This window comes from Silene latifolia, chromosome 3 (genome assembly GCF_048544455.1).
Source record: "Silene latifolia isolate original U9 population chromosome 3, ASM4854445v1, whole genome shotgun sequence".
Lineage (NCBI taxonomy): Eukaryota > Viridiplantae > Streptophyta > Magnoliopsida > Caryophyllales > Caryophyllaceae > Silene > Silene latifolia.
Window position 1 is genome coordinate 46386991 of NC_133528.1, and position 19615 is coordinate 46406605.

Consider the following 19615-nt stretch of genomic DNA (forward strand, 5'->3'; position numbering starts at 1 on the left):
GGCCAGGGTGTCAGGCTATCAGGACACATGAAGACAGGCGCCAGGCCATGGAGAGGACAACGGTCAAAATATCAGGACGATATCAGACCAGGAGCTTATATGACAAGAGGAATATACGCGCAATATTGAATAGGAAGATCTCGCAATTAATGCAGTAATTAAGGACGTAATATTGAGAATTATTGCGGGTAATTAAGGAGAATATTCCGCATTAATGCCAGGATCAAGCAGCCGTTCAGCTAGTACCTATATAAAGAGCATTTGGAAATCATTTGAAGAGAGACAAGACGAGAAATAACAGACAATATTCATATACAAATCTTACATATTTACGTCCCATTGTGCTAAACATATAATACAATAGTGAAATCCTCTCCTGGCTTGGTGCCCGTGATTTTTTACCATTTAAGGGTTTTCCACGTACAAAATTCTTTGTCTTGTTATTGTTATTGTTATCATCTTTATGTCTTTATATTATGCTTTGATAACATGACTAATAAACCGTATAGAGCTAGTTAACCCTACCTAAATCAACCCAGACCAGATCTTGCCTTGCACAAAATCCACACAAAACAATTGGCGCCCACCGTGGGGCATCTAGCTCTTTAAATCCTTTTTTCTCATCTTACAAAAATTCAAAAATCCTACAAAAATGGCCCAGCCCACCATTGAAGAACAATTAAACCCAGCCCTCCAACAAATCGCTGAGTTGGAAAGCTTGAAAGAAAAAGTGGCCGAAACTGAGGCAGAAATCCTGCAGTTAAGAGAATTTGAGTCAACTCTGAAGCAAAAATTGGAAAAAACCCAAGGAGCAGGCTCTAGATTCCAGCCAGGGACCATATTTGCATCAATCATCCAAAATATCGATTTCTCCAGTTTTGGGAGCCCAAGTGGTTCTAAATTTATCAACCTTGATGGTGATGATGAGCCAAAGAATGACAATGAAAAACCTGATGAATCCGCAACAGCCATCATGATGGCAGTAATTCAGGAGATCAAGAAACTCAATGAAAAATTCGACAAGATACCCGGAGTACCTGCCAACATGGAAGAAGGCCGCCTGACAAATGACTATCTTTGATTCGCCTTTCATAGACGAAATAGCAAAAATAGATTTACCCAAGAAGTTTGTGGTCCCATCTATGAAAATCTATGATGGAACCACAGATCCACAAAATTATGTAACCCTCTACAAGCAAAAAATGCTGGCTGCATCTATTGCCAGCGAATTCAGACAAGTTTGCATGTATAAGGGATTTGGAACGACCCTGACCGGCCCTGCTCTACAATGGTACATCAACCTGCCAACTAGGAGCATCCATTCCTTCGCCAACCTGATCAACAACTTCAACCAGCAGTTTGCGAGTAGCAGGGAGTTGGAAAAACGATCCAGTGACCTTTACCGGATTACACAAAAGCCTGATGAAACTCTCAAGACATTCCTTGCAAGATTCAATAAATAGAAAGTATCTATTCCCAAGTGTGACGTTGGAACAGCAGTGGAGGCATTCAGACAGGGGTTGCTACCACAAAGTGACTTATACAATGAGCTCACTAAGTATCCCTACCATACCTTCGAAGATGTCCAAGCCAAGACTCTTGCTTTTATCAGGCTAGAAGAGGACAAGAGCTACAAACTTGGATCACCTAGTGGACCAAAGGATTATGAAAAAAGCAACAGGAAGAGCAACAAAGGAAACAACTACAGACCTACACCATATTCCAGGCCAGACCATTCAGAAGTTAACCTGGCACATGAGTATCAAGGTAAGGCTAAAATTTTTCCACCTATTTCTGAGCATAACTTCAGTGTTGATATTGCAGGATTAATCCAGAGACTTGATAACATGGGACCAGTAGTCAGATGGCCCAGGAAGACGGAAAATCCCAACCCTAGAAGGGACAATTCCAAATGGTGCGAATTCCACATGGACATTGGACACACGATGGATGACTGTTTCACCCTGAGGAATGAAGAAGTGGCTTACCTGCTGAAATCCGGATACTTAAAAGATCTGATCAAGACAAAAGGCAGGAATGCGGACTAGGGCAAAGAGAATCAGGAGCACAAGCAGGATCGCAGCCTTCCTCCACCACCTCCAATATATGAAGTAAAATTCATATCTGGTGGATCAGAAATCTGCGGCCTGACCAGTTCAGCAGCAAAAAACATAGCCAGGACGCCAAGGACTGTCTCACCCTGCAAACTAGATCATATCCCAACAATCACTTTTAATGATTGTGACCTGGTAGGTATCCCCGATGTTCATCATGATGGCCTGGTAATTTTTATGCAGATTGGAACCGCTACAGTGAGAAGGATTCTGGTAGATGGAGGCAGCTCAGTAAACTTGATCATGCTTGACGTACTGAAAGCCATGAAAATCAATGAAGACCAAATCACCAAAAAATGCAGCGTTTTGGTGGGATTCAGTGGAGAAACCAGAAGCACTCTAGGAGAAATCCACCTTCCAACCTACGTTGAAGGAGTTTCATCTTATGAGAAATTTAGAGTCCTTGATTGCCTGTCATCTTACAACGCAATCCTGGGCAGACCCTGGATTCATAATGTTAAGGTCGTGTCATCAACCTATCACCAGTGTATCAAGATACCAACAAACTGGGGCCTAGCCACAATAAAAGGGGATCACAAGACAGCCCAGGAATGCTACACAACAGCCTTGAAACCATCCAAGGTAGGTAAGTCCCTCGCATAGCAATTAAAGTACCCTGTTATGAGCACTTATGTAGCACCTCCCAGAATGGAAACAGATCAGGTAATTCTAGACCCTGAGTACCCTGACAGGTATGTTTTAGTAGGATCTGACGCCCCAGATAGTGTCAGGCCCGAACAGGTAAAATTCCTTAAAAATAAATCATATTGGTTTGCTTGGTCATATTTTGATATGACTGGAATTAATGGTGATATAATTACGCACAAACTCAATGTTAACCCATCTTTTAAGCCTGTACAACAGAAAAGACGAAAATTTGTAGCTGAAAGAAATGCCATAATTATCGAGGAAGTGGAAAAACTCTTGGATATGGGAATGATCAAGGAAGTAATGTACCCTGAGTGGCTGGCTAATGTAGTTGTTGTGCCGAAAAAGAATGGAAAGTGGAGAGTCTGTGTAGACTACACTGACCTAAACAAAGCCTGTCCCAAAGATCCATTTCCTTTACAATATATTGATGCCATGGTAGACGCCACAGCAGGCCATGAGATGCTGACATTCATGGATGCTTCCAGTGGATTCAATCAAATAAAGATGCACCTTGCTGACCACGAGAGTACTGCATTCATTACAGATCGAGGCATATACTGCTACACTGCTATGCCTTTCGGCCTGAAGAATGCAGGGGCAACGTACCAGCGCCTGGTCAACATGATGTTTAAAGACCAAATAGGTGATATCATGGAAGTATACATAGACGACATGGTGGTAAAATCCAATAATGCAGAAGAGCATGTGAAGCATTTAGAAATAGCATTTGAAATATTGGAGAAATACAACATGAAGCTCAACCCTGCAAAATGCCACTTTGGAGTCTCTGCAGGAAAGTTCATAGGATACATGGTCACGAAGAGAGGCATAGAAGCCAGCCCTGAAAAGATAAAAGCTATCCTGGAATTACAGTCACCCAAATCTGTCAAAGATTTCCAAAAATTGACAGGTCGGGTAGCTGCCCTGAACCGTTTCATATCAAGGTCCTCTGAAAGGTGGAAAACATTTTACAACCTTCTCAGAAAGAATAAACAGTTTCAGTGGACGAATGAACATGAGACAACCTTTCAAGATTTAAAATCCTTCCTATCATCTCCACCCTTACTGGCTAAACCAGAGAAGGGAGAACCCATGTCAGTATACTTATCTGTCACTGATACAGCAGTCAGCGCAGTCCTAGTAAAAGAACAAGATGGCCAACAACACCCGGTTTATTATGTAAGTAAAAGCCTGCTGGATGCTGAGATGAGGTATGGATTACTTGAGAAATATGTTTTAGCTTTGATTATGTCATGTACTAAATTACGACCTTATTTTGAAAGCCACCCCATTATAGTTAGGACTAAGGCCCTGTTCTTTCTGGCTTATTTTCAGCCCACTTCAGTTCAGCTCAGCTCTATTGATTCAGATTCAGCTCGATTCGATTCATTTCAGCTCCATTGATTGATTCACTCCATTCGATTTAGTTCACTCACTCGGCTCCATTGATTGATTCGATTCGGCTCCATTAAGTTCAGCTCATTTCAGCTTTACTCATCTTAAATTTAATAATTATTACTAATTTTATTATCAATAATACTATTTTTTAAATATTATTATTATTTATTATTTATTTTTTATTCTTTATTATTATTATTATAATTATAATTAATAATATTGTTGATAATAATTTATTTATTATAATTACTATTATCATTATTATTATTATAAATATTATTATTAAAATGAATAATAATGTTATTAATGTTAATATTATTGTTGTTGTTATTATTATTATTATAATTATTATTGGTATTATTATTGTTATTGTTAAAATGAATAATAATGTTATTAATGTTAATATTATTATTATTGTTGTTGTTGTTGTTGTTGTTGTTGTTGTTGTTGTTGTTGTTGTTGTTGTTGTTGTTGTTGTTGTTGTTGTTGTTGTTGTTGTTGTTGTTGTTGTTGTTGTTGTTATAATTATTATTGGTATTATTATTAAAATTAATAACATTTATTATAAATATTATTGATGGGGCACGCCCAACCGACTTGACTCACTAGCCAATATGGGGTCATACAAGTCAACACACTTGCCAACATGGTTACGGTTTCGCTTGAATTGGTATCCTACGAATCAGGAATCGTTAAAAGCGACTTCTATCAAGTTGATTACTGAAAATACATATAACACATTTTCTATAAACGAATCGCGAATAGGTAAGGCGTATTCATAGCGAATCTGGTAACCATGCTTGACAAGCCATCATTTGAGGTATACATAGAAAACTATAAATACCTCATTATTCACCAATCAATGGTAAAATACTTCTCACCAACAACTTCCTCTCTCTAGAAGTAAGACTACTCGAGCTACTATGAGAGGGCACGGAGACCTTAGCTTCAAGCAAGGTCCCGACTATCCACCAATACCATAAGGCATCAGAGAAGAACCTCTTGCGAACCCTCTGAAGCCCTGTTTGTTACGCATGCAAGATCCATCCAAAGAGAGCAAGCATAGGCTCGAGGTGCCATTTGAAAGGAGCGCGTTGACCCGACCCGGATTCGAGCAACGCTTACTTGAGTGTTTTTAATCGAAACAATTATTTTTACCAATATCATTATTAATATTGACATTATTATTTATTATTGTTATTAAGAATATTATTAGTAAAAATTACTATTTTTTCATTATTATAATTTATGATTATTCATATATAATATTATAATTTTTTTCCTATAAATATTAATATAATTAGTATTATACTATGAATATTATTATTATTATTATTATTATTATTATTATTATTATTATTATTATTATTATTATTATTATTATTATTATTATTATTATTATTATTATTATTATTATTATTATTATTATTATTATTATTATTATTATTATTATTATTATTATTATTATTATTATTATTATTATTATTATTATTATTATTATTATAGTTAATAATAACAATAATATTAAATATTATTATTATTAATATAATTATTTTGATTGATTGATTAACTCAATTGACTTTATTGATTGATTGATTCACTCATCTCATCTCTATTCGATTCGATTTTTCAGCTACTCCATTGATTGATTCGATTGATTCGGCTACATTGATTGATTCAGCTCAATTGATTCGGCTCAGCTCCATTCGGATTCGGACTTTAAAAAGCCGTAAAGAACAGGCCTAACTTACCTATAAAATCTGTCTACGAAAACCCGAATTATCAGCGGGATAGCCAAATGGCGATTGATTAGCACATACGATATCTCTTTTGAACCTTTTGAACCCGGCCGATCAAATCGCAGCCCTAGCAGACTTTGTGGCTGACTTAAGCCCTAACCTGGAACCCGACCTGAAAGAAGAGGTCAACCAATTAGAAAATAAAATCCCAGACCAAGAATGGACCTTGTTCATAGATGGGGCATCCAATGCCAGGGGGACAGGGTTAGGATTAGTGCTTAAATCGCCACAAGGAGACATGATAGCACATGCTATAAGCTGTGAATTCAAAGCTACAAACAATGAAGCGGAATATGAAGCTCTAATAGCAGGCTTAAAGGTATGTCTAGACCTCGGTGTTCAAAATCTAAAGGTAAAAACTGATTCACTTCTAATTGCTAATCAAATAAAGGGAATTTATACGGCTAAGGATGCAAAAATGATTTCGTATTTAGAATATGCAAAAACCATTACCGCCAAATTTGCTTTATTTGACATAGATCAAATACCAAGAGACCTGAACACACAGGTTGATGCTTTGGCCAGCCTAGGTTCAAACTTTACCCCCACAGCTTTCGATAAAATACCAATTGTTCATTTATTAGTGCCTACCATCAGCGAACCTGAACAAATCAACCCTATCAATCAGGATAGTAATTCTTGGACCAAACATTATTATGATTGGTTTCTCCGAGGAATACTACCCCAGGGGAGACACGAAGCAAGGGCTTTTAAAACTAGAGCTTCAACTTATGCTATAATCAATAAATCTTTATTCAAGAGATCGCAGGCTGGACCATACCTGAGATGCTTAGAGCCTGACGAAGCCAAACTAGTACTTCAAGAAATACACGATGGACACTGTGGTAACCACAAAGGAGGAAAAATCCTGGCAAGTAAAGTACTCAGGACATGCTATTACTGGCCTACACTGAGGGCTGACTGCCTGGAATATTCATCAAAATGCGAAGCCTGCCAAGTCCATGCACCAATCATACATCAGCAATCTGAGCTCCTTCATTCAATTTCCGCACCCTGGCCATTCATGAAGTGGGGCATGGATATTGTAGGAAAGCTACCAGTAGCTCCAGGGCAAAAAGTATTCATGTTGGCTATGACTGATTACTTCTCCAAATGGATTGAGGCTGACTCATTCAGGCAAGTAACCGAAAAAGAAGTAATATCCTTCATCAGAACAAACATCATTTGCAGATATGGAGTCCCGTCAGAAATAGTATGTGATAATGGAACCCAATTTATGGGGAAAAAGACCCAAGCATTTTGCCAAGAATGGAATATCAACCTGGTAACGTCAACCCCTGGATACCCAAAAGCTAATGGCCAGGCTGAATCCAGCAATAAGGTAGTCATAAACTGCCTAAAAAAGAAGCTAAAAAGAAGACGAGGCAGATGAGCTGAAAAACTTCCATTAGTACTATGCGCAGACAGGACAACTCCAAAGACATCAACATGCTAAACACTGTATTCTTTGGTGTACGGCTGTGAAGCTGTCATTCCTGCAGAACTACGGGTGCCAACATCAAGGTACAGTCTGAACAATGTTGAAGCAAACATAGACCTGATGCAAGATAACCTGGTCCTAACAGAAGAGCTAAGAGATGCTGCCAAAATCAGGATGGCATCATACCAACAAGCAGTTGCCAGGACTTATAACAAAAATGTCAAAATCAGAGTCTTCAGGGAAGGAGACCTCGTCTTACGCAATGTTTTTCCGAATAAAAAAGAAAAATTAGCAGGCAAGCTGGCCCCCACATGGGAAGGCCCTTACTTAATTTATTCAATTGTTGGACAAGGGGCATATAGGCTCCAAACACTAGAAGGGGAAATGATCCCAAGATCCTGGAATGTAACCCATTTAAAATTATTCCATATGTAAAGTCCAGATCAAGCTACAATCAGGTACAAACTCATATCATTACTGAACCTGATGTGCTACCTGAAAAAGTACGTGTTTTATATGCTCTGTATGCAACTCATATCTATATATTTAACTAACCCAATTTCTCTTATCTTTTGAATCCTGAACAATTATACATGATAAATGTTTATATGCATAAATATTCAGGATTGAGGGCTACTCTACGATATATCAAAATACAAAACTTACCGCACTTAATTGTGACTGACGAGTTGGTAACCATCACCGGATACAGTAAATGTCAGGACCAATCAGGCATGAAATAATTGCCTGACCTGACTAGGTTTACTGCAAATGTTTACAAACGGCTGGACGCAGCAAGACGATGGAAGGGTGTGTCATCCCAACCATTTAGTCTAAAAGCCTTCCTGACAGGCCGAATACCAAGCCCTCCAGTCAGGCAGGGGACATAAGCCCTCCTGACAGGCCGGTTTTCCCACCCATTCAACCATTATGGCAAAAAACCACACTTGGTTGAATTACTCACGACAGTTCAAATAACAGGATAAATAAAAAATGCTTTACAGGTTAACCAAACAAAAATTTTGACAGGTCCAACAGGATTGGAAAAAGCAAAATTCACAGGTTCAAACAAATAAGCAGAATCAGCCAAAGAAGGCCACAACGATTATATTAATAAAGCCCTTACCACCTGGGGCAAAGGCACCAAAATATTCATAAGGGCCAGGGATAGTCTCCATGACCTGGATAGAGACAAAAGAAATAAAATTGTTTGTCCACGGACATCCCCCCTAGATGGGCCAAATATCAACCAAGAAAAAAATCAAATTACTGTTTCTCCTTGGAAACAACACGAGCACTCCCACTCTTAGCCGGATCAGCATCAACGTCCTGCTCCCCCGGAGAATCAGCCTCCTGTTCATTTCCCATGTTATGCAGGTCAGGATACTTTGAAGCAGCAAAAGCCATCTCAGCTTCAGGGTTCCATTTTTCCCTGGCCTCGAGAGGATCTGACATGGCAGCAACCTTCCCCTTAATATAGAAATAAAAGGAAGCATCATCAGTTTTGAACTCCAATTCATCCCTCTCCTAGGTGAGCTCTTCATTCCTGTCCAAAGCTTCCTGCAAAAGCCGCTTACTTGAATCTGCCTCGGCCTTAGCAGCATCCTTCTCATCCTGAGCCTTCACCAAGTCAGCAGCTTTAGCAGCTAGATCAGCCCGTATAAAGTCTAGTTCAGATTTCGGCCTATCATAATCGGATCTCATCAGATCAATCCTGGTTACCAAAGAAGTAGCCTGATAGGCGTTATGGAGACAGGCCGCAACACCCCGACCAAAAACAGAAAAAAATATAATGAATATTATACCCCAATAATAAAAATACATACCCAAACAAAATACATATAATGACAAAAATAGCGTACCTTCCTCACAGCAGCCAAGGCACCTGCCAAAAGGCTGATTGAGTGATCCACTAAAGCAACCGCCCGAGTAGCAGTTTCAACAGGGTCAAGGGTAAGCATGAGATCTGACTTAGAAGCAGCATAATCCCTGATCTTCACCCTAGTAGCCTCCATATTATCCACCCTGGCCTTCACTTCCCTGACTGGGGCAGATATATCAACGTCTTAAATTTTTCTTTTCTGGGCTGCTGAACGTGTTTCAGCAGAGGCAATAGGAATGGCAGTAACCTTAGAAGCATCAGGCTGTTCGGTCAGATCAATAACAGGCTCAGCATCTCCGCTTTCCTGGGAGCCTTCCTCCTTAATCTTAGCCAACCTGACTGAGAGGTCAGCCATACCAAACCTGGCAATGCGAGTAGATGACCTAGTAGCTACAACACGAAACACTACATTAGCAATATAAACTAAGCATCACCAAAGAAACCAGAATAAGAAGAAAAAAGAAGACAAGACGGACTTACTGCCTGAAGTAGAAGCACTAACAGCCCTGGAAGGTTTAGCCACCCTGGCAGTACCATCAGCCTTCAAACAGTCAGGAAGATGGCTAGCCTCACAACAGAGAGGCCAAGACCTCTCCAAAGGAGGAATAGCAAGGAAAGCAGAAATATTTGCAGTGGGATACTCAGTTTCAGTAACCCAATCATCAACTGCACACGTGAGAGGTATGACTTATTATAAATTTCATTTTATTTTTACTAACGAATAAAACATGCAGGATAAGAGCAAAGATAAAAAACTGACCAGCAACACAAGCTTCGTAATTTAAATACGCCAGATCAGGACCCACGGAATTGGTCCCGACAAACATGTATCCAGCAGCCCAATTCTTAGCATGGCCGCTATCCAGATTGATCAAAAGGGGAGTAGTAGAAGCCCTGACCTTAAAACGTATATGGCCAGGGCTGTTAGTTTTGACAGCATAACAAGCCTTCAGATCATTAAGAGAAAACGAGATATTATGCTTCTTGCAAAGGTATTCAACAGAACAAACCACCTTCCACACCATAGGCATCAAATGATAAGAAGGAACGCCAATTTCCTTAATAACCTCAACCATAAGAGGGGAAAAGGGAAGCTTACAACCTGCCCTGAAAGCCCAGTCATGAATACAGAACCAACCAGGACACGCCCAGTCAGGCCTGATAGGAGAATTCTCAGGGATCCAGACTTCAGCATCAGCAAGGATGATCCCCTTATCCTTCAGCACCTTCTCGAACTCAGGCTTCAAACGGTTTACAAGAGACTGGTCATCTTTCAAAGCCTTTGTAGGCTTAAACTGGAAATCGCCATGAAAAAGTGAGATTATCTCTAGAGGAGAATCACTTGGATTATCAGCCACAGAAGATTGTGCAACAGAAGAAGGAGGCAAATTTTTAGAAGAGGTTTCTTCAGGATTTTGGGGAGGAGGAGTTCCAGGAGTCACCGCCCTGGTAGATTTCTTTTTCGCAGCCATTATTGAAAGATTATGAAAAATTAAGTGAAGGTTAAAAAACTTGAAATTAAGGGAAGATTGAAGAAGAAGATTATTAAGAGAGAAGAAGGGAGGCTATTCTGATGGAGATTAACTTAATGAAGTGAATGAGTATTTATAGTAGATTAAATTAGGGTTTCAACCGCAAGTTGGATGGATAATCATTGAAGTGGTTGCAGTAAAACTACACGCGTCATAAACTGAAAAAAGTAGCCGTTACAGGAACTGATTAGGCATGATTCAACCGTTGAGTAATTTTCCAGAGATTGAAGTTATCTCCTTATTTTTTGTCCTGACACATCGAAAATAAGGAGATAAGGGACAATTGTAGGCCTGAAAATCCGCAGATATCCCTGAATCAATGTATCACCTTAACCTGACTATCAGGCTGCCAGGGTGTCAGGCTATCAGGACACATGAAGATAGGCGCCAGGCCATGGAGAGGACAACGGTCAAAATATCAGGACGATATCAGACCAGGAGCTTATATTACAAGAGGAATATACGCGCAACATTGAATAGGAAGATCTCGCAATTAATGCAGCAATTAAGGACGTAATATTGAGAATTATTGCGGGTAATTAAGGAGAATATTCCGCATTAATGCCAGGATCAAGCAGCCGTTCAGCTAGTGCCTATATAAAGAGCATTTGGAAATCATTTGAAGAGAGACAAGACGAGAAATAGCAGACAATATTCATATACAAATCTTACATATTTACGTCCCATTGTGCTAAACATATAATACAATAGTGAAATCCTCTCCTGGCTTGGTTCCCGTGGTTTTTTCCCATTTAAGGGTTTTCCACGTACAAAATTCTTTGTCTTGTTATTGTTATTTTTATCATCTTTATATCTTTATATTCTGCTTTGATAACCTGACTAATAAACCATATAGAGCTAGTTAACCCTACCTAAATCAACCCAGACCTGATCTTGACTTGCGCAAAATCCACACAAAACAGTGTCATTGGATCATAGAGGTGACCAAACGATAAATCCAAAGGGTATGAGTTTGATATTTGGTCAAGGTCATAGTAGAGTAGGGCCGAAACTTTTGGTTCTGCGGCCAATAGGTCGAGCCGGTTTAAATTCGGACGTACACCCGGTTTCCCTACTAGCTTAGTGGATGGTCTAAAAATCTCCGAGGCTTTCGATCTTATGGGGATCGTTTAATGGGTAGAGAATCATGCAAGGTCGTCAATCAAACATTTCATGATCAAACATAACATGTGCACTAGACTAGAACTTATAACAACAATTTAATCAACCAAATGAACTCATTAGGCATGAATCTACCCTCTAATTCTTTACCCTAATCTCCCATTAACCTTAGAAAGGTTACTACTCACTAATCATAGCAAGAAGGATGTAAAAAACAACAAACAAATACTCTAAACTAAGCATGGTGAGGAAACAAGTAAATAACAACTTAATGAAACATTAACAAGAGATTAAAGGGAGATTGAGAAATGATACCAACTAATGGAATAATAAAAGGAAGGAAATCTTGAATAGGAATGAAGACTTGTCACTAATCTTCAATACAAACATAAAGAAGTCCAAGAACAATGCTAGATCTAAAAGTACTGATAGAGTCAATTAATGTCAAGTCAATTAGTTGTGTTTAGTATATTTTTGTTATCAAATTCCGGGTTTTGAATATGAAATGTTGTATATGCCAGTTGATACACTTTGTTTACACTTTGGTTGTAACATTGGTTAACTGTAATTGTCATTGACTTATATGTCTTGAGGTTGGTGTAAGTGTATTATGTCGGTGACTTGAGGAGAATAAATCATTTTGCAAAAGCCAAGTAAAAGAGATCGAGATATAGACAAGTCAAAGTCAAGGGGTCAAACCCGAGCCATGGTCAACCAAGGTGAAGGAGGAGAGCTAAACGTAAGCCAAGGGAATAAGTAAAAAGTTAAGAGAAGTAAGTAAAAGGAAGAACTGAAGCCTTGACATGCACAAACAAGAGCCAAAATGGAGAATTGAAAACTCGATTTCAGAAGCGTCAACTGCAAATTAGCATATCTCAAGTTCTCGAGATCGTATCGACGCAAGGCCAATTGGAGGTAAAAGCTTATGATCTTAGCTTTCTAACGGTAGGTCACACGCCTTATTTTTCTAAGAAACGTGGGAGATATGGCCTTCGAAAGAAGCTGCTGTCAGTCTGAAGCGCAGCCTGCGCAAATGTGCGCACCCTGCGCTCTGCTCTGAATATCGGAACTCTAGTTCCGTGTTTTGGGCTTTCTTGAGGCACTTAACCTAGATTCTTGTGCCTCCCTATATATATCTAGAATTTTGAGATCTAAAAACTTTCTACTCTCATCTAAAAATCCATGTTTTTATCCTTAAGCTTGTAATAATTAAGACAATAATTCTCTTTAATTTATGTTAATCATTATTCAATTTGTGGGTTGTAAGAAAACTATGGAAGGCTGAATATTCCTTTACTTGGTGTAATTTCATTCAATGTTCTCAAATTTGGTATTGTAAGACCCTCTAATCTCTCTTAATTTATCTAATACTCTTTCCTTGTGCTTAATTTCTTATGTTAAGTAATTGAATTTTTGGTTTGATTAACCTTACATCTTGCTTACTTGACTAGTGCAAATCCTAGAAAAATGGTTTAGTCTATCTAGGATTTTTTATAGCAAGTTTGTTGTATGTTGATTTGGTTTAAAGGATTCATATAACAAATAGGAAAGTTTATGTATTTTTCTCATTTGTATGGTTTAATCTTAGGAGAAATTGATCCTAGCTTCATCTTTTGGTTAAACTCTTAATGCTCATGCTCAGTCTCTTGTCATGGTTTAATGGCTTGTTGTCTAAGTTTGAAGGGTATATGTAGATGGTTTAATTTACATGTATCAACATCTTGAGATGGTAGTATTGAGTAGATAATTTTAAGAGAGTAAAAAGGGTCAAGCTTTACTAATTGTTGGTTACTAAGAGAAAGTTATTCAATGAGGAGTAGTCTCAAGCGCAGCTGCAGCTCCGTCGAGCCAATCCAGCTACTTCTTTATGTTCATGCCGAAATAACTTTGGGCCTTGATTGAGGGCCTACGGGCCGGTTTGGAGACCATCAGCCGACACATGTCTTTGCTTTGCTTGCTTGCTTGCTTGTTGGGGCAGTCTACCGGGTGGGTTTGTTTATCTTTCCAGTTTTGGCGCAAACCCCCGGCCCGCACCGTCGTATCGCACCTGACTGTGATAGCCCTTTAGATACCTTTATTTCTTCCCAAATCGACCTGAATGGATTGCCCAAGTTCTCTTTAATATTGAATTTTCTTGCATGCTACTTGTTTGTTGAAAGCTCAATAGCAAAATCTCCATTGTTACTCTTTTTCATGTTGTTTCCAAATCAAAGCTTTCTCCTTTTGTATTTCCTACAAGTTGAACATTGTTAATATCCATTGTTTGTGATTAGTTCCAATTGTTGAGTTCAAATTGTCATTAGTGTCTTAATTGGTAGTTTGAGTCTTAATTAGTGGTTAATAGTATACAATCCAAGTCTTTAGTTTAAAAGTCCTACTCTTGGGATCGACCCTTTCTTGCACTATATTGCTTTATTAATTAGAGTAATCTAGAGTATTGTTTGACTTATAAATTGTTAATTTGGTAGTTAATTCTAGTATTTAAGACACCTAGTATTTTTCCTATCAAGTACATTAAAAGTGATTAAGGAAAGACTGCATTAATTGGAGAAAGACTAAGTCTAATATAATCCTAATCTAAACTAAGGAGGCTTAGGCCCTTCTCTTTTGGATTGAAATGGATCTGATCTGAACTGAACTGAAATTATAGGATCTGAACATAACTTATAGGATCTGAACTGAACTGAACTTATAGGATCTGAACTAAACTAAACTTATAGGATTTTAATTGTACCTATAGGATCTGAACTGAATTGAACTTACAGGATCCGAATTTAAATTAATTTAACTTAACTATTATTATTGTTGTTGTTGTTGTTGTTGTTGTTGTTGTTGTTGTTCTTGTTGTTGTTATTGTTGTTGTTGTTGTTGTTGTTGTTGTTGTTGTTGTTGTTGTTGTTGTTGTTGTTGTTGTTGTTAATATTATTATTTTATAATTATTAAATACGGAGTATTACAATCTCCCCTCCCCATTTTCACTTCTTGCTACACCCCATGAGTTTGTAGAGGTAGTCTTTCACATCAATTGCATCCCCTATACCAGAAAAACCAAGCCATAAAAGCATATTACGTCTCACCTGTTGCGAGTATGGGCATCTAAAGTACAAGTGCCTATGAGTTTCTTGGGCTGCGTTGCAAAGGCAGCACCGGTTAACATGCATAAAACCACGCAAGTTGATGTTGTCGACCGTCGAAAGCTGTCGCTGCACAGCATGAATTGTGCACAAGCGGTGTTTGGGGATGATGATGGAGGCCTTAAGAACTTAAGCCCACCTCGTTTTCTTGCCACTGTCCCTGAAAATATGGTACGCCCTCCCAACGCTGAAATTACCATTTTTGACGCAGGAGTTCAGCAGCCGCTGTGCATTAGTAACCGAACCAGCAACTTCAAGAAGTATTATTATTATTATTAGTATTATTATTATTATTATTATTATTATTATTATTATTATTATTATTATTATTATTGTTATTGTTATTGTTATTGTTATTGTTATTGTTATTGTTATTGTTATTGTTATTGTTATTGTTATTGTTATTGTTATTGTTATTGTTATTGTTATTGTTATTGTTATTGTTATTGTTATTGTTATTGTTATTGTTATTGTTATTGTTATTGTTATTGTTATTATTATTATTATTATTATTATTATTATTATTATTATTATTATTATTATTATTATTATTATTATTATTATTATTATTATTATTGGTAAAAGGTTAGCTTATCATTAAAACCAATGAACAAACTATTACAAACTACTCACTCATGGTACATTTTGAAGATAGGCCAAGCATAATTAGGAGCTAATTGAGCTAATCCATATCTTATCTCTACTCGCTTTCACAGAATTTAACCAAAATAATGTATGAGTTTTCATTACACTTCTAATATCATAAACTACTCTGTCAGGGAGACTAAGGAAGCCATCTACCCTAACTTGATTCCGCTGCAGCCAAATATGATAATGTAAAGCTTGTATCCATGCAATTGTAACCTTCTTCTTGACTTTGGCCCAAGGTTTTTTTTGGACCCAACTCAGCAACTGGACCTGTGGCAGATAAATATGCAGTAAAGCACTGAGTTTCTGCAGGAGTAATTTGGTGTACTGGCACTGCTGAAATAGGTGTACATGAGTTTCAGGTGCAGTACCACATAACAGGCATAAATCATCAGGGCTTATGCCTAATTGAAAAAGTCTGGACTTTAATTGCAAGGCCTCTCTAGCTATAAACCAGCTAACAATTGTGTGTTTTTGCACACTCCACCCATTCCAAATAGCCTTGTACCAGGGAACATGTGGCTGCTTCTGTCTGATCCATTGATACCCACCAGCAACAGTATAACCAGTAGGATGTGATAACCAATGGCCAGTATTAAAGCTCACAGTGAAAGCTTCTTTAATTCTGCAAATAGTCATCCAACTCCAAGATACATCAAGTTTTGGGGAGTAAGAAGACCAGGATTGTCCTTTCAGGTAGATGTGACTCACCCATCTAACCCATAGGCTATCAGGTTTTGTGTACACCCACCAGGCCAGCTTACCAATGGCAGTTGCATACCAATACAAGCTATTCCTAATTCCAAGCCCTCCCTCACATTTCGGAGTGCAAACTTTTTCCCAACTAACCTTAGGTGCTCTGATATACTCAGTAGATCCATCCCATAGGTAATTTCTGCATATTTCATCAATTCTTCTCAGGACACCTTTGGGTAAAACAAATATAGTGGCCCAGTAGCTGTACAGAGAGGTAAGTACAGAATTCACAAGGGTAAGCATTCCACTATAAGACAATTTCCTTGACCCAAAGCTCCTGATTCTGTCAGTAATTCTGTCTATGAGAACAGCACAATGCTGAATAGAGAGCCTGCCAGCAATAATAGGAACACCCAAATATTTAAATGGGGTTGTCTCTTCCATAAAACCAGAAACTTGTAAGATATCATGCTTAACTGAACTTTGTACTCCATTGAAATAAATGTTAGACTTTAGAGAATTCATTTGAAGTCCAGTAGCAGTAGAAAAGGTAGCAAAAGCTCTCAGCTAAACCATGATTGATTGTGTATCACTTTTTGAGAACAGTAATAGATCATCAGCAAAAAGGAGATGTGATAATCTAAGAGGGCCACGCAGGGGGTGAAACTTGAACTTCATAGTGACAGTGACATGGTCAAGTATCCTGGTAAGGTATTCCATTGTAATGGTGAACAACAGAGGAGAAATGGGATCTCCCTGCCTTAGGCCTTTGGCACCATGGAAATACCCAAAATTAACACCATTAAGCACTAAAGAATATGAAGCAGTTCTTACACATGTCATTACCAGGTTAGTAAAATGATCAGGAAACTTCAAAGCATGCATCATATGTTCAAGGAAATCCCAGCTTACAGAATCATAAGCCTTCTTCATATCCACCTTCATAAGGCATCTTGGTGATACAAATTTCCTATTATAAAGTCTAATGATGTCTTGATAAATCAGAATGTTCTCAACAATTGTTCTCCCCTTCACAAACCCCCCCTTGATTAGGACTAACAATGGCAGGGAGTACATCAGCTAATCTAGAACACAAAATCTTTGAAATGGCCTTATAAATAACATTACAACATACAATGGGCCTATATTGAGTGACATTCTGAGGGATATCACATTTTGGGAGAAGAGTAATGAATGTATGATTCACTTGCTGTAAAAGTTTCCCAGTAGAAAAAAAATCAAGTACAGCTGAACATACATCATCACCAACAATGGACCAACTATCTTTAAAAAATGCACTAGAAAAACCATATGGGTCAGGGGCTTTGTGGTTAGGAATGAAAAAAATGGCATTTTTTACCTCAGATTTTGTAACAGGTCTCAGTAAAATATTCCAATGTTCCTGAGTGCAAATATTACCCAACTGGACAATTGGAGCACACAGAGGAGTAGTAGGAGTAGAAGTTCCAAGCAGATGTTCATAGTACCTCAGGAAAGCATCTTGGATTTGATCACCATCAGTAAAGGTATTGCCATTAACATCAAGGATTTTAAAAACTTTAGACTTTTTACTTCTACTCCTCAAAATACTGTGGAAGTATTTAGTGTTTTGATAACCTTGATTAACCCAAGTTGCCTTAGACTTTTGAAGCAGGAAACTGTCACAAGCTAACTAAAGATCCCTATAAATCTTTGCTGCATATTTCTCCTGGCAAACAAGGTAAGGATTAGTAGGACTCAGCTTCAATTGACTTTGAATATTATCCAAAGCTTTCCAGGCATGAGCAGAGCTGTTCTCCACATCAACAAAAAGATTTTTGTTCAACCCCTTGAGAAGTTTTGTCAAGAATCTTTAATTTCATGACCACCTTAAACATCTTGGTACTTTGACATCTGATATCCCAGTACTGTTGAATGCAAGGTAAAAACTCATCAACTTGGCTCCACATGTTAAAATACTTAAAACTCTTCCTTCCTACAATATTACCCATAGAGTCTTGAATAATGCAGGGGGAATGATCAAATAATCCTTCATTATGGAAGTTAGCATAAGCATAATTCCTACACTGAAGCCAATCATGATTAACTAAAACTCTATCAAGCCTGGAATATACTCTAGTGGAAGGGTCTTGCTTATTGTTCCAGGCGTAGAAAGAACCAACTGCAGGACAATCCATCAGAGCACAATAATCAACACAAGCTTGGAAATCTGCCATTTCTTCAATGGTTGTGTTGCCCCCCAGTCTCTCAGTAGGGCTTAGCACACAGTTAAAATCCCCACATAACATCCAAGGACCATTAATACTATCAGCAAAAAACATAAGATCTTTCCAAAGAACTTTCCTTTCAGTGATGTCATTAAAGGCATATATCATTGTGCAAAAGAAATGGGAACCAGTACTAATTTCAGTGACTTCCATATGTATAGCTTGAGCACTATAGTGAACAAAATTGATAGAAAACACATTTGGTTTCCATAAAACCCAAACTTGTCCACCAGGATGGCAAAAAGTGTTTGTAGAGACAGACCATCCATCACACATGTTGTTTTTCACAGCATTTAGAGACAAAGGTTTGACCTTTGTCTCAAGGAGACCAAATAAGCTTACCTGATGAGTATGCATAAACCATTTGACTTGTTTTTATTTAGATAAGCTGTTTAATTCCCTAATGTTCCAAAAACCAATGCTATACACTACTCCCAGAAGGGAGTAACACACTACCTTTAGTACCAATTCCAACTTTAGGAGTAGCATTATTAAGAGCATCTTGAAAGGTATACTTCCTAAAATTGGAGGAATGTTGTTTATGCGCATTAATGATTTCTTTTCTACTCAATGAGATCCCAGGCCTGGCAGGTGTATTAACTTGCTGATATTTACCATCAGAGTTCCATGTAACCTGCAATTTATGCTGAAGCTCCTCAGGAGTTTTTGAAGTAGGAGGAGAGTCAGAAACTACAGGGGACACTGGTTGAGGATGGACAGCAGTCTGAGTGACAACAGATACAGGTTTAGGTCCAGGTTTCTTGGGTTCCCACTGTTTTGTGGATGGAACTGGTTGAGTGGGTTTAGGTTTGGCCTTAGGTTTCCTGCAGTTTTCACTCTCATGCCCAGTACCACCACAAACTTGACAAACAATTGGCGTCCATTCACTTTCAACAGATAGTTTGATAATTTGCCCCTCCTCATCCAAAAA

General features: G+C 38.2%; 1 protein-coding gene across 1 annotated transcript; it reads right to left on the reverse strand.

The window, feature by feature from the left end:
* Positions 1 to 15739: 15739 nt before the first annotated feature.
* LOC141649026 (uncharacterized) lies at positions 15740 to 18960 on the reverse strand. The gene is made up of 5 exons (XM_074457729.1): positions 18377 to 18960; positions 18091 to 18267; positions 17457 to 18006; positions 17264 to 17356; positions 15740 to 16984 (listed from the first exon to the last, which is right to left on the reverse strand). Exons 1-5 carry the CDS (start codon positions 18958 to 18960, stop codon positions 15740 to 15742), a joined length of 2649 nt encoding a protein of 882 aa, XP_074313830.1.
* Positions 18961 to 19615: the final 655 nt, after the last annotated feature.